This window comes from Symphalangus syndactylus, chromosome 11 (assembly GCF_028878055.3).
Source record: "Symphalangus syndactylus isolate Jambi chromosome 11, NHGRI_mSymSyn1-v2.1_pri, whole genome shotgun sequence".
In the NCBI taxonomy this organism is placed as follows: domain Eukaryota; kingdom Metazoa; phylum Chordata; class Mammalia; order Primates; family Hylobatidae; genus Symphalangus; species Symphalangus syndactylus.
Window position 1 is genome coordinate 63,569,022 of NC_072433.2, and position 15,814 is coordinate 63,584,835.

At 44.3% G+C, this 15,814-nt stretch overlaps 1 protein-coding gene and 1 long non-coding RNA gene across 17 annotated transcripts in view; one reads left to right on the top strand and one right to left on the bottom strand.

Annotated features, from left to right (window-relative positions):
• The window catches only part of IQCK (IQ motif containing K), a 140,834-nt gene that overhangs the window by 84,341 nt on the left and 40,679 nt on the right, over positions 1–15,814 (bottom strand). For 10 of the 16 annotated variants that reach the window (XR_008661069.1, XR_008661068.1, XR_008661067.1 and 7 more), the window contains 2 exons: positions 11,149–11,201; positions 10,937–11,014 (listed from right to left, as the gene is read on the bottom strand). The exons of 3 other annotated variants lie outside the window; for them this stretch is intronic. Coding sequence is in view for 3 of the 13 variants with exons in the window: in XM_055299048.1 (XP_055155023.1) it covers positions 10,937–11,014; positions 11,149–11,201 (131 nt within the window). In the remaining 10 variants the exon portion in view is untranslated. The remainder of the gene's footprint in view (positions 1–10,936; positions 11,015–11,148; positions 11,202–15,814) is intronic. 3 more of the 16 variants (XR_010114257.1, XR_010114256.1, XM_063612161.1) reach the window with 1 other exon arrangement.
• On the top strand, positions 8,513–14,283 carry LOC134731738 (uncharacterized). Its single transcript, XR_010114259.1, has 4 exons — positions 8,513–9,083; positions 12,027–12,280; positions 13,026–13,194; positions 13,488–14,283. It is a non-coding gene; the product is annotated as an uncharacterized lncRNA (long non-coding RNA).

Here is a 15,814-nt window from a genome sequence, read left to right on the forward strand (position 1 = left end):
CCTTGGCCTCCCAAAGTGCTGGGATTACAGGCAAGGCGTAAGACACCGTGCCCGGCCTTAAAAATTCTTATCCCTTTCCCTTTCTTCCCTTCTCTGTCTTTCTCTCTTCTTCCCAAAAGCATATCATTGAATTAGCGTAAATTAAGTACACATACACTTCAATCCAACTATACACAGTATGTCTGTCCATGAAAACAGGAACCATGTTTGCTGTTTCCACGTGTCATGTTTCCATGGCACATAGTAGGTGTTTCATAAATGGTAGCCAGCCCTCTTATGAATATACCTGCCCCATAATTTAAGAGCATATTTAAGCATTCAATAATTATTAGCTTGCTGGGCGCGGTGGCTCATGCCTGTAATCCCAGCACTTCGGAAGGCCAAGGAGGGCGGATTACTTGAGCTCAGGAGTTCCAGACCAGTCTGGGCAATGTGGTGAAATCTACAAAAAATTAGCCGGGCATGGTGGTACACACCTATAATCCTAGCTACTTGGGAGGCTGGCTTGAGCCCAGGAGGCAGAGGTTGCAGTGAGCCAAGATCGCATCACTGCACTCCAGTCCGAGCAACAGAGTAAGACCCTGTCTCAAAAAAAAAAAAAAAAAAAAGTATTAGCTAAATAAATAATTCCCTTTAGCTGGAACATACCTGCTTGGTATATGTACCAATAATGAAATATAATAATAGTTGGCACTAGGATTCCTCTTAGGTGGGGAACTTCGTCCAGATGAAAGGCCATTTTTCAGATGGAAAAACTCAGGCTTGGAAGGATTAAGTCATCTTTGCCCAAAGTCACATAGCTGGAAGTGGTGGAGCTGAGTTTAGAATGCAGAGGTGTGATTCTACTGCTTCCAAGCTCCTAACCACCACACTACACTGCCACTTCTTTGACTTCTAGAACATTCCTACACTTCCTTTGGCAACTTTGGGATTTGACTCACTGCCATCTTCTTCAGCTGTCTCCTCCCAGTGTTCTCAGCTACTTCATTATCTATGCTGATGACCCCCGTAATACCATGACTTTGGGTCCACATGTTTCCAATGAACCCTACCTTCCTTCTGGGTCAGTCACCCAACAGAAAGGTCACATCTTAGAATGGTTCATCACTGAAGACTGTCACATATCAAGTTCCTGAATTCCTGATGTAACCATAAACTTTTCTCTCCTTCCATCTTTCCCACCTACTATTTACTTCTAATTATGTTGGGTTTTTTTGTTTTTACATGAGACCATGGTTTGGGAAGGTTATTGGTGTCCACCTGAAACAGGGGATCAACGAACCGTAGCTCATGGGACAAATCTGGCCCACCACCTGTTTTTGTGAATAAAGTGTTATTGGAACACAGCCACACCCATTCATTCACATATGGTACATCTATGGCTGCTTTCATGACACAACTAGGGAGTTGAGTAGCTGAGAGACCGTCTGTGGCCTGCAAAGCCTAAAAGACTTAACTATCCTCTACAGAAAAGTTTGCTGACCCTTGACATAGAAAGCCATGTCCTTGTTCCCCAGGAACTCTGAGATTATTGGAGACTTGTTCTTTAGAACAAACCCAAGGCTCTGATCATGTTAATCCTCCTTCTCATTGTTTCTGGGGAAACTGGGTTTGGGTTTGGTGGGAGGGTTGGAGTTACCTGAGACTAACATAAGAGAATTGATTGGGAAGTTGTGCACATTCAGAGCCAGGTCTCTGGAGGGGTGACTGACACCTTCTCAGCACCACAACACTTGTCAGTTGGGCTGCACCTGCCATCTCCTCTTTCCCCAGGGCCATTTTCCCTCAATGCCATTTGAGTTTCTCAGCATGATCATAGGAAAACTCAGTCCTCCATTGTCTGTCACTCCAGCCACCTCCAGTAGGGAATGGCCCCCAGCCCTCCTGGTTCATTGCCTTCCAGTAGATACCTCCTCGCCCAGGGCACATCTCCTACACTATCAAGTGCTCATAAGGAGCTTTGAACAATCTCATTTTAATGTTTTTTAAATTATTATTATTTTTTGAGACACGATCTCACTCTGTCACCCAGGCTGGATTGCAGCAGCACAACCACAGCTCACTGCAGCCTAAAACTCTGGGGCTCAAGTGATACTCCCACCTCAGCCTCCTGAGTAGCTGGGACCACAGGTGAGCACCACCATGATCTGATTTTTGATTTTGTATAGAGATGGAGTCTCACTATGTTTCCCAGGTGGTCCAAACTCCTGGGATCAAGCAATCCTTCTGCCTCAGCCTCCCAAAGTGCTGGGAGGCATGAGCCACTGCATCTATCCCTAATCTCATTTAAAAAAATTTTTGTTATGTAAATTTTAAAAGCTATACAAAAGTAGACAGAAAAAATTAAAAGGAGTCCATGTCTCCATCAACCAGCTTCAATTATACTGTTCTCCACGTCAGTTAACGGTAGCTTCCCTCCCTCCCTCACCCCTGTCCATAGAATATGTAATTTCATATATAAATATTTTGGCATGTTTCTCTGAAAAGTAATAACTTTTTAATCATGACTATGAAATTAGTATTCTCTTCATCATATCTTAAATAATAACTTTTTTATTTCATCAACTATTAAGTGTTCAAATTTTCAGTTGTCTCCAATATTTTATATCGCTTCTTTGAATTGGGATCCAATTAAGATCCACACATTGGAATCTTTAAAAACAAATTGTCTTGATTCTAAGATGGACCCCATTACCCTCATCTTAGTGTTTCTGAGTTTGGTATGTTTCTTACTTTCAATGTGAACACCTTATGTAGGGTTTCTTTCTCTTCCTGAAAACTGGTTGCTAAAGCGTTAACATAATTCAGAAAATATGGTAATTTATGATTTAAAAATGTAAGACATTCTTTAAAAAGGAAACAATGCTTTCACTTGTACCTACGATCCCCTGGGCCCAGTCTAGACCTTTTACTAGATTAGCTTTGCCAGTCTTCAACCCTGATTTTATCAACCATCTGTTCTCCACCCCCTTTCCAGAGCTGTGGAGGGTTGCTGGAGACAATCACATAAGCAGGCTGTTTATATGCACCACAAATTCAGGCCATCAGCTGGGCCATCCCTATTTATCCCTTGTTGATTCCCTGTCGGTTTCACCACAGCAGCTGTTGCAACCCCCTCCCCTCCTCCATAAACCTCTGCCTCCCTCTCAGCAGATGCCTTCACACCTACATGAATGTGAACATTAGTGACAGCACCCACCATGAACTTTCTCAGTGCTTCTCCCTCCACCTCAAATTTTCTCTCACTCTTAGCTCTGGTCTCAGAGGAATACTTACACATTTTTTTATGTCTATATACATATGGAGATACATAGAAAAGTATCTGAAAAGTTCACCAAAATGTCAACAATGGTTATATCTGGGAGGCCGGCTCTTCGGTGATCTGTGCATTTTTTTTTGATTTTTCTGTTTTGTTTGAATTTTTTCACTCAGCATGTATCATTTTTATTATACAAAACCTGGAATACTATTTTAAAATGTAAGCAATCTTCAGCAAAATGTAGGTGATCTCTAAGAGAAAGGGACTTTAAATTTCTCCACATTCTCCATTACCCTTTGTGGTAGGCAGAATTTCGGTCCTAAAGATGTCTGCATCAAAATTCCCAGAAACTGGTCGGGCATGGTGGCTTAAAACGGTAATCCCAGCATTTTGGGAGGCCAAGGCAGGCAGATTGCTTGAGCTCAGGAGTTTGAGACCCACCTGGGCAACATGCCAAAACACTGTTTCTACCAAAAATACAAAAATTAGCTGGGCATGATGGCATGCACCTGTAGCCTTAGCTACTCAGGAGGCTGAGGTGGGAGGATGGCTTGAGTCCAGGAAGTCAAGGCTGCAGTGAGCTGTGATTGTGCCACTGCAGTTCAGCCTGGGCAACAGAGAGAGACCCTGTTACTCTCTCATCCCTCCCAAAAAATTCCCAGAACCTGTGAATATTTACCTGACAATGGCAAAAGAAACTTTGCAGATGCGATTAAGTCAAGGATTTTGCAATGGGAAGGTTATCCTGAATTATCTAGTGAGCTAATGTAATCACAGGAGTCCTTAAAAGTGGAAGATGGAGGCAAAAGAGAGTCAGAGAGGCCAGGAGAGATGGCTCACACCTGTAATCCCAACACTTTAGGAGGCTGAGGCAGGTGGATCACTTGAGGCCAGGAGTTTGAGTCCAGCCTGGCCAACATGATGAGACCCTGTCTCTACTAAAAATACAAAAATTAGTTTGAGTCCAGCCTGGCCAACATGATGAGACCCTGTCTCTACTAAAAATACAAAAATTAGTCAGGCATGGTGGTGCATGCCTGTAATCCCAGCTACTTGGGAGGGTGAGGCAGGAGAATCACTTGAACCTGGGAGGCAAAGGTTGCAGTGAGCCGAGATTTCACAACTGCACTCCACCCTGGGTGACAGAGTTAGACCCTGTCACCCCCCCACCCCCCCTAAAAAAGAGAGATATGACTAAGAAAGAGGGTCAGAGAGATGCAACATTGTTGGCTTTGAAGAGGAATGCAGGGGCCACTAGCCAAGGAATGCAGGCAGTTTCTAGAAGCTTGAAAAGGCAGGGAAACATTTTCCCCTAGAAACTCCAGAAAAGAATTAGGATCTGCCAACACCTTGATTTTACCCCAGTGAAATCCAAGTCAATCTTTGGATCTCCTGAACGGTACAGTAATAAATTTGTGTTGTTTTAAACCTATCAGTTCTGGGGTGATTTGTAACAGCAGCAATAGAAAATAAACACACCCCTATTTCTCGTTGCCAGTCATTTAAAATCAACATAGACTCTAAGTTGAAACAAGTCATCATTACACTGCCAACCACATGACTTAGAGTAAGTGCCATTCATTGAACTTCTGGAATCAACTCTGGGCTACCCCTCGGTTCAGCCCTTGTCCATCTTGACTTAATCCACACATTCGATGTGGGGCTCTTGATTCCCAAACCGTTTCTCTTCATATCCTACTTGTAAGCTTTAGGCCAACGTTTCTGGCATGGATATCCTAGAAGCACCTCAATCTAAATGTGCCCCAGACAGGAATCATCATTTTACCCTTGCACTTCCTCTTCTGGCTGGGTCTCTTGGCTTCCATTATGGGCCGCCCACATACCCAGGAGCAAATCTCACCATTTCAGGCACACCCCTTTTCTACCTCTAAATTTATCCTGTGTCATCCATCCATTCTACCCATCCCACGTCCCCCCTTTACCACTAACATGGCCCTAACTCAATACCTTACGGCTATAAAGACAGTCTTGGTACTAGTAGCCCCAACTCCAGGCTCTCCCCAATCTCAGATGTCCTGTGCACTGTCTCAGGAATTATCTTTCCAAAACAGCCTAATCCCATTTCACCTCTGCAGCAAAGCCTTTGAATGATCTCTTGCTTATGGAATAATGCCCTAACTTCTTTATTTTACTGAAAACCATAATCCACCCCCTAACTGCCTTCTAGCCGTAGCTTCCATCTCATCCCTACGTCCTCACACACTCCAGGAGCTAGCGATGCTGGTTTCCTGTGATTGGACCAAATCTGGTCTCTTCTCTCATCTTTGGGTCTTTGGCCTGGAATGTCACAATGTCCACCAATGGCAATAAGCCACTATTCACCATTTAGTAAGCCACATGTTATTACAGGTTGGGCTTGTTCACGATCCCATTTGTAGCTGTATCACTACATCTTCACAACCACCACATTTATCAATAAGGAACTGGAGGCCTAGAGACAGACATGCTGTGATGCTTTTAAAATAAATATGTCCACACATTCTTTGATACTCCTCCATCCCCAAGGTAGAGCTTAATTATTAAACCTCAAATGTGGCACTTGGTGACCTGCTTCTAATAGCATGTGATGGAAATGGAGGTATTTGACTTCCAAGACTAGGTCATAAAAGGTACCATGCTTCCTTCTTGTGCCCAAATCTTTCACTCTGAAGGAGGCTAGTCACCATGTTAAGAGGATACTCAAGCAGCCCATGGAAAGACCCAGATGGGGGAAAATTTAAAGCCTCCAAACAACAACCAGCACCATGTCTGTGCACCATCTTAAAAGCAGAACCTCCAGCCCCAGTTGGGCCTTCGGATGACTGCACCCCCAGTGACATCTTGACTACAACCTCATGGGAGACTCTGAACCATGACCACCCAGCTAAGCTGCTACCAAATTCCTGACCCAGAGAAACTATAGGATAATATTTATGATTTTAAGCCACTACATTTTGGGGCAATTTGTTACACAGTAATAGATAAACACTTGCCCAAGATCATAGGATCAGTAAGTGGTGGAGATATGTTTTTTGTGTGTGTTTTTTTTTTTTTTTTTTGAGACGGAGTCTCACTCTGTCACCCAGGCTGGAGTACGGTGGTGCGAACTCGGCTCACTGCAACCTCTGCCTCCTGGGTTCAAATGATTCTCCTGCCTCAGCCTTCTGAGTAGCTGGGATTACAGATGCACACCACCACGCCCAGCTAATTTTTGTATATTTAGTAGAGACAGGGTTTTGCCATGTTGGCCAGGCTAGTCTCAAACTCTTGACTTCAGGTGATCTGCCCACCTCAGCCTCCCAAAGTGCTGAGATTACAGGTGTCAGCCACTGCCCCCAGCTAGTGGTGGAGATTTGAATACTGGTTTATCTATCCCAAAAGCTCAGGGTCTTAATTCTGCCTGAAGTACTACTGTAGTTTATATTTCACTTCCTTTAAAAAGCCTTGACAGAGTCTCCCCCTCGAAAGTTATCTTCCTCCAATCTGTATCATTAAGCCGTACTCAAAATGTCCATCCATAATACTCGTATAATCACCTTATTTGTCGAAAACCCATCTCACTTCATGGACTTTCCAGCTGTGGGCTCTCAGCTTTAGTACCTACATCCTAGTGTTGTTGTGAAGATTAAATGAGATGGCATGTATCAAAGCTCTTAGTGAAGCAATGGCTCAATTATACTATTTATTAGTTCCTGGATGCAGTACTTTTTCTGTCCTATGGATGGAAAAGCTCTTAATCCTGGCTATATATTAGAATTACCTAGGAAGCTTTAAACAAAAAAAAAGCAAAAAAACAATGTCCAGGCTATAACTGAAGATTATGATTTAATCAATCTGGGTGAAGTTAGGTACCAATATTTTTCCAAAGTTCCCTGGGTGATTTTATTTTATTTATTTGTTTATTTATTTATTGAGATGGAGTCTCGCTCTGTCACCCAGGCTGGAGTGCAGTGGTACCACTGATACAGGAGTGCTGGGAAGGGAAGAAGGGGGTAGGGGAAGTGCTCCGTAGAGAAGGGCATGGTCCCTGGCAAGGGCTCAACCCCCAGGGACCTAGATGAGAACAGGCATTTCCTGCCAAATGTTGCATTTCCCAAGACCACCCTGGCTTGCCACACCTCCCATCCTGGGCATATAAAAGCCCAAGAACCTAGCGGGCAGACACCCAGGCAGCCAAACGTCGAGAGGAGCATGTCAGCGGAAAAAGATACAAGCAGCTGCTCATGGAGAGGATGTTGAGAGGAGCACGCCAGCAGAAGAGCACACGGATAGGCACAGGCACCTGGCAGGACGAAGCTGAGTTTGGCCAGGGCAGTTAGTTGGAGGAGAGCTGTGGCCACGGAGCAGCCCAACTCCATGGGAAAAACCATGGTGCCCTTCTGGCTCCTCCATCGGCTGAGAGCTACTTCCACTCAATAAAACTTCGCACTCATTCTCCAAGCCCACGTGTGATCTGATTCTTCCGGTACACAAAGGCAAGAACCTGGGATACAGAAATCCCTCTGTCCTTGCAACAAGGTAGAGGGTGAATTGAGCTGGTTAACACAAACCGCCTATAGATGGCAAACTAAGAGAGCACCCGGTAACATATGCCCACTGGGGCCTCAGCTGTAAATTCACCTATAGACACCGCCATCGGGTGAGAGTCCCACAACCTGCCTGCCTGTATGCTCCCCTGGAGGTTTGAGCAGCAGGGCACTGAAGAAGCGAGCCACATCCCCCTGTTGCACACCCTGCGAGGGGGACAAGGTAACTTTTCCCGTTTCACCTTCTTGGCTCACTGCAACCTCTGCCTCCTGGATTCAAGCAGTTCTCCTGCCTCAGCCTCCCAAGTAGCTGAGATTATAGGCATGTGCCACCACACCTGGCAAATTTTTGTATTTTTAGTGGAGATGGGGTTTTACTGCATTGGCCAGGCTAGTCTCGAACTCCTGACCTCAAGTGATCTACCCACCTCGGCTTCCCAAAGTGTTGGCTTAAAGTTTTGAAACTACTGGACTAAATCAGAGGTTCTCAACCAGAGGCAGTTTTGCCTCGTTCCCCTTGGGGACATACGCTAGTGTCTGGAGATATTCTTGATTGTCACAACTGTAGGAGGGTGCTACTGGCATCTAGTGGGTGGAGGCCAGAGATGCTGCAAAACATCCTACAATGCACAGGTCAGCTCCTTACAGCAAAGAATTATCCAGTCCTAAATGTCAATAGTGTCAAGATTGAGACAACCTGGATTGGATATTTCCCGGCTCCCACCCTTGTTCTCCTTAAGAACTTTGGTTCCTACTTGCTTCTCTGACTATTCCTACTTGAGACAAGAAGAATGTAGCATTTGAGTTCTTGCCTTGGACCAAATCTGGGCACCAACCAGCTTGGCCGCTGCCCCAGCTGGGCTGGCTCCAGGCCCACCAGGAAGGGCACGTGGATGGTCTCATGCTTCCCCGCTTCCCTTTAATGCTTTGTTAACATTTGAATTACAACACTCACTACAGAAACTACAGCAAGTTGTAAACATGTCTCCCTCACCCCAAAGGCCAGGGCCATACTTTATTCATCTCTGTTTTTTCCACAGCACCAAGCTCTGTGCAGTTGAACTGGGTAGGTGTTCAATAGATATTCATTGCATCAAATAGATTAATATCACTTTAATTTTTATCACGCATCTGGGCATCTCTTTGAAACGTCATGGATGTAGAGAATACAAATGCCAGTTAAAGCAAGAGCTCTTGTGTTTCTGTTCCTGTGGAGTGCAGCTGAAATGACCGCTACTGCTCCTTTACAGTATATTTACATGAGCTTCCTGTGGACATCAGCGCCATTTAAAATTAAGGTATTTGTATAATAAATAAATCTAAGAGGATTCTTATTAGAGAAGTTATCTTATTTTTAAGATTATTTTTCATTGGTTATTACAAATGGAAAAATATTTTATTTTCAAGGCAAAGCAGCAACCTGGAGAATGATACTCAAAGAAGCTTGTCTTAGAAAAATATATGCAAATCAATAAATTTTGGACTATACATTTCATAGCAGATAAAATCAGGCACAGGTTTAAAAGCTAAATAAGAAACAAGGTTTTCCAATGTTTCTCTCCTTTCAGTGTGTAATCTTAGATTTTTTTTTAAAAAACTGGTTAATATCTGGGGTTTTTTAAATTCTCAAAATTGCCAAAGTCAGCCAAGGGTCTATTCATCTTGGCATTCTCAAAGAGGGCAGATTTAAGCAAAATATGTGACAACTGAGAGCCGAGACTCTAAATTTTTTTTTGAGACAGAGTCTCACTCTGTCCCCCAGGCTGGAGTACAGTGATGCGATCTCGGCTCACTGCAACCTCTACCACCCGGGTTCAAGTGATACTCCTGCCTCAGCCTCCCGAGTAGCTGGGATTACAGGCATGTGCCACCATGCCCAGCTAATTTTTGTATTTTTAGTAGAGACGGGGTTTTGTCATGCTGGCCAGGCTGGTCTCGAACTCCTGACCTCAAGTGATCTGCCTGCTTCGGCCTTCCAAAGTGTTGGGATTACAGGCATAAGCCACCATGCCCGGCCAGATATAAACTGATTTTTTTTTTTTTTTTTTTTTTGAGACGCAGTCTTGCTCTGTCACCCAGGCTGAGTGCAGTGGCACCATCCTGGCTCACTGCCAGCTCTGCCTCCCAGGTTCACGCCATTCTCCTGCCTCAGTTTCCTGAGTCGCTGGGACTATAGGCGCCCGCCACAACGCTCGACTAATTTTTTGTATTTTTAGTAGAGATGGTGTTTCACCATGTTAGCCAGGATGGTCTCAATCTCCTGACCTCGTGATCCGCCGGGCGCGGTGGCTCATGCCTGTAATCCCAGCACTTTGGGAGGCCGAGGCAGGCAGATCACGAGGTCAGGAGATCAAGACCATCCTGGCTAACACAGTGAAAACCCGTCTCTAATAAAAATACAAAAAAAAAAATTAGCCGGGCATGGTGGCAGGCGCCTGTAGTCCTAGCTACTCGGGAGGCTGAGACAGGAAAATGTCATGAACCCGGGAGGCGGAGCTTGCAGTGGGCCGAGATCGCGCCACTGCACTCCAGCCTGGGCGACAGAGCAGACTCCATCTCAAAAAAAAAAAAAAAAAAGAAATTAAAGGAATAAAAGAATGGCTACTCCATAGACAGAGCAGCATAAACTGATTTTATATAGCTAAATAACTAAGAGGTCTGGAAGGCTGCACTGTAGACTGAAGTGATTACTTCAATGTGGGGAGGAAACCCATATTAGAATGGTCAAAGAGTTTTAATTTTATCTGTAATGTTCTTTATTATATTATAAATGGAGAATTGATGCAGGTAACTTATTATTTAAGCTTTTTTAGTATTTTCTAAGTATTTAGAAAAGCTTAGTCATATTTGCTGAGACATAATTACATTCAGAGAGAGAGAAAAAAATGAAGGGAATGGAGGGATAAATTACTTAGGATAATAATTTTTTTTAAGTTTTCTATTTTATTTCTGGAGTGCTTGAATGAAATTACTGGCCTGATTAGGATAAGGTTAGCCTAGGCTAAGAATAACTAGAGACAGGAGTCACAAATACGACTGGCCCGAAGTCCTGGATGGATCACATCAGTTTGTTCTCTTAGATTGAAGAAAACTATTATTAATGCAATCTTAAATTAGGAATAAATTATTCAAAGCCTTGTGTCATACTCACTGTTGCTTTAGCCACTCCTCCACAAACGGAATGGAGAAAAATTCTGTGAATGGCTCCCCTGCCCTCTTTGGATTTTGGCTGGTCACAATGCCATATGTTTGATTGACAAGAAAACAATAAGCAAGAATTCAAGTCAGTTGTTGCTATTCTGCTTGCAAATTAACACGACTGAATTCTTAGGATCACTGAATAGTCAGACATGAACAACTTACTTGTATAACCACTCGGTCAGAAAATCACAGGCAATGAATTTGGTTCTTTTCCTCTAAAGAGAGAAGAGATAATTAAATTACAGCTGACCCTGAAACAATATGGATTTGAACTGCACAGGTCTACTTATACATGACTTTTTTCAATAAAACTTAACACCGGCTGGGCATGGTGGCTCACACCTGTAATCCCAGCACTTTGGGAGGCCGAGGCAGGTGGATCACTTGAGGTCAGGAGTTCGAGACCAGCCTGGCCAACACAGTGAAACCCCGTCCCTACTAAAAATACAAAAATTAGCCAGGCGTGGTGGTGGGCACCTGTAGTCCCAGCTACTCAGGAGGCTGAGGCAGGAGAATTGCTTGAACCTGGGAGGTGGAGGTTGCAGTGAGCCGAGATCGCACCACTGCACTCCAGCCTGGGCAACAGGGTGAGACTGCCTCACACACAAAAAAAGAAACTTAACACCAAGTGTGCCTGCCTCTCCTGCCTCCCCTTCCACCTCTACCACCTCTGAGACGGCAGGACCAATCCTTCCTCTTCCTCCTCCTTCTCAGCCTACTAAACCTGAAGATGAGGAAGAAGACCTTTATGATGATCCACTTCCATTTAATGACTAGTAAATACATTTTCTCTTTTCTATAATTTTGTTAATAAATTTTCTTTTGCTACCTTACTTATAAGAATACAGTATGTAATACATAAAACATACAAAATTTGTGTTACTGGTAAGTCAACAGTAAGCTATTAGTAGTTAAGTTTTGAGAATATAATACATATATAAAATTTGTGTGACTGGTAAGTCAACAGTAGGCTATTAGTAGTTAAGTTTTGAAGGAGTCAAAAGTTTTATGTGGATTTTCTTTCTTTCTTTTTGTGACAGGGCCTTGTTCTATCATCCAGGCTGGACTGCAGTGGCGTGATCTCAGCTCACTGCAACTTCTGCCTCCTGAGCTCAAGTGATCCTTCCACCTCAGCCTCCCCAGTACCTGAGACTACAGGCACACACGACCATGCCTGGCTAATTTTTGTATTTTTTGTAGAGATGGGGTTTCATCATGTTGCCCAGGCTGGTCTCGAACTCCTAAGCTCAAGCAGTCTGCCCTGCCTCGGCCTCCCAAAGTGCTGGGATTACAGGTGTGCGCCACTGTGCCCGGCCAAAGTTATAAGTGGATTTTTGACTGCACGGGGGTTTGGCATCTGTATTGTTTAGGAGTCAACTGTATATTCTTACCTTGCCCACATGCCTGAGTAGGAAAAAGGAAGGGAGGTTAATTGATTGCTTGTGTTAGATGAAATACGCATGAATTCTTTATGAGATTTATAAGAACATCAACAAACAGTAACTTGGGCAAAGAATTCCAAAGACATTTCTTTAGTCCTCTTTGAATAAGCACATTTTCTGACATTAGGTACTAATAAAAGACAGTGTTCGTATCAGGGCTTATTACACGCTTTTGGAATTGAAGGATTTTGTTATTTAAATTTAGACTGTGCTTCTTTTTTATGAGTAATTGTATATATTGCTTTACCCCAAATCCACTCAAATCCTCCGAGCAGCAGTCCTTCGGGTCTGAGTGCCACCTTCACGAGACACCCCGCACACAGGTGCCGCCAGCAGTGTGCCTGACCCTGCTAGCTCTCCACCCAAAGTCCACTCTCCACTTCAACCTTATTAACAGAAACTTGATTGCTTCCAAATGGCAATCAGCTCAGCCAAAGATCTACATTTCCCAGGCTCCCATGTAGCAAGGGACAGCTACGTCATACAGTTCTGCCCGATGAGCTAAAACCAGACATATTCTAGGGACCTCTGAGAAAATTCTGCTTTCCTGATTTCTGTTGCCCCTTCTTCCTTGAAGTTTCGTTTCACTTCTTCCAGGCTGGAACACAGATGTGGGGCTGGAAGTGGAGCAGCCCCTTTTAGCCATGAAGCCCAAAGCCACGTGCTAAGGATGGTAAAGCAGGGGATAGAAAGAGCCTGTGTCTTTGCTGACTTCCTTAAGCCACGGCACCAGCCTGGGCCTGCCCTACTCTGGACATCTAAATGTGTAAGGAGAAATAAACTTCATTCGTTTTATTACCACCGTTCTTGAGTTTTCAATACAGGCAGCTGAATGCAGCCCCTAAGGGATAGATACCTAGTAAGCCACAAGGGAAAAGACATCCCAGAGTAATGGGGAGAAGATAAGCTGAGCCTGCCAATGGGGTGGAGCACCAGATATCCTGTCTTCTATTTCCATTTCAAGTTTGTTCTTGTAACCCAAAGAATACCAGTAAACTTCTTTTAGAGAATTGTTATGGAAATCGGGTGATAAAATCTCTGTGTCTTCTTTTAAAATAGCAGGAGCTAAGAATCAAGTCAGTCTAGAGGTGTTGGTTGCCATGTGGAGAGATCCTTCCCAAGAAGAAAGGTGCTGCAAAGTGTCCTGGAAATCCTCTTTGCCCCTCCAGATCCACTCTCCCTACCCTGCTCTGTGCCTCAGGAAGCTGCTTTTCATGGTTCACATCAACCAGGCTCCTGTACCCTCCAGATGGGTCCATCCTATGGGAGGTACCAGCAGGAGACCAGAGAGATGAAGGCGGGAAAGAAAGAATTTTAGGGGTTGAACTGTATCACCCCAAAATTCATATGGTGAAGTATAACCCCTTTGGAATGTAACCTTATTGGAAATGTCAGAGGCATGTGAACCAGAGCAACTCCATCTTGAATAGGGGCTGGGTAAAATGAGGCTGAGACCTACTGGGCTGCATTCCCAGACGGTTAAGGCATTCCAAGTCACAGGATCAGATAGGAGGTTGGCACAAGATACAGGTCACAAAGACCTTGCTGATGAAACAGTTGCAGTAAAGAAGCCAGCCAAAGCCCACCAAAACCAAGATGGCGACAAGAGTGACCTCTGGGCATCCTCACTGCTACACTCCCAGCAGCGCCATGGCAGTTTACAAATGCCATGGCAACATCAGAAAGTTACCCTATATCATCTAAACAGGGGAGGCATGAATAATCCACCCTTGCTTAGCATACACTCAAGAAATAACCATAAAAATGGGCAACCAGCAGCCCTCGGGGCTGCTCTGTTTATGGAGTAGGCATTCTTTTATTCCTGTACTTTCCTAATAAACTTGCTTTCACTTTACAGACTCGCCCTGAATTTCTTCTTGCACAAGATCCAAGAACTCTCTTGGGGTCTGGATCAGGACCCCTTTCCTGTAACATACCCTCCAGATCAGTCCAGCCAACGAGAGATACCAGTAGGAGATCAGAGAAATGGAGAAGGGAAAGGCAAAGTGTTAAGGGTTGAATTGTATCACCCCAAAATTCATATGTTGAAGTATAACTCCCAAGACCTCAGAATATGACTGTATTGGAAACAGGATTGTCACAGATGTAATGAGTTAAGCCCAGCCACTCCTGAAAGACAAAGCAGTTCCACTGAGAGTGAACAAATTTGGGGCTCTATTAACAAGGAAGAAGAGAGATGCTGTTGGGTAGACAAACAGTGGCAGATCCTTGATGATACTCTACTAGATCCTAGGTCCAGCTATGACTGAAGCCAAAATTCCCTGGGCCTTTCAGGTACAAGAATCAATATATTCTCTTTTGCACTTAAGCCAGTTTGCATTAGGTTGTTTATTATTTGAAACACAGAGACTTTTTAGCACTATTATTGTCTTCTCCAATCAGTTAACCACCATTTATCCTTCATGATGCCTCCAGGAAGCCTTTCTGAGAATTCTCATTGTCTTTTTAAAAAATTATATATTTTTTAAAATTTTAGAGACAGAGTCTGTCTCTGTCACCTAGGCTGGAGTATAGTGGCATGATCTCTTTCCAGCCTCAAACTCCTGGGCTTAAGCAATCCTTCTGCCTCAGCCTCTTGAGTAGCTGGGACTACAGACATGTGCCACCACACTGGCTAATATACTTTTAAAACTTTCTGTAGAGACGGGGTCTCACTCTGTTGCCCAGGCTGGTCTCAAACTCCTGGGCTCAAGTGATCCTCCTGCCTCCTGCCTCAGCCTCTTGAGCAGTTGGGACTACAGGCATGCGCCACCACACCTGGCTAATATATTTTTAAAACTTTTTGTAGAGATGAGGTCTCACTATGTTGCCCAAGCTGGTCTCAATCTCTTGTGCTCAAGTGATCCTCCCGTCTCGGCCTTCCAAAGTGCTAGGATTATAGACATGGAGCACTTTGCCCAATCTCGCCCTCTTCAGTTTAGGGTGGGCTCTACTCCAGTTTTCCGTGTGCTTATCTGTCATAGCACTTGAGACTGTAACATAAGTCTGCCATGTTTATCTTCCCTAGTGAATCATAAGCTCTGTGACGACAGGCCACATGTCTTTTTTTTCTTTATATTCCCAGTGCTTAACTGACTGCACTGAGGCTGGGCATGGTGGCTTACACCTGTAATCCCAGCACTTTGGGAGGCCAAGGCAGGCGGATCACTTGAGGTCAGGAGTTTGAGACCAGCCTGGCCAATATGGCAAAACCCCATCTCTACTAAAAATACAAAAATAAGCCAGGCATGGTAGCACATGCCTGTAATCCCAGCTACTCGTGAAGCTGAGACAGGAGAATCGCTTGAACTTGGGAGGTGGAGGTTGCGGTGAGCTATCGCGCCACTGCACTCCAGCCTGGGCAACAGAGCAAGACTCCATCTCAA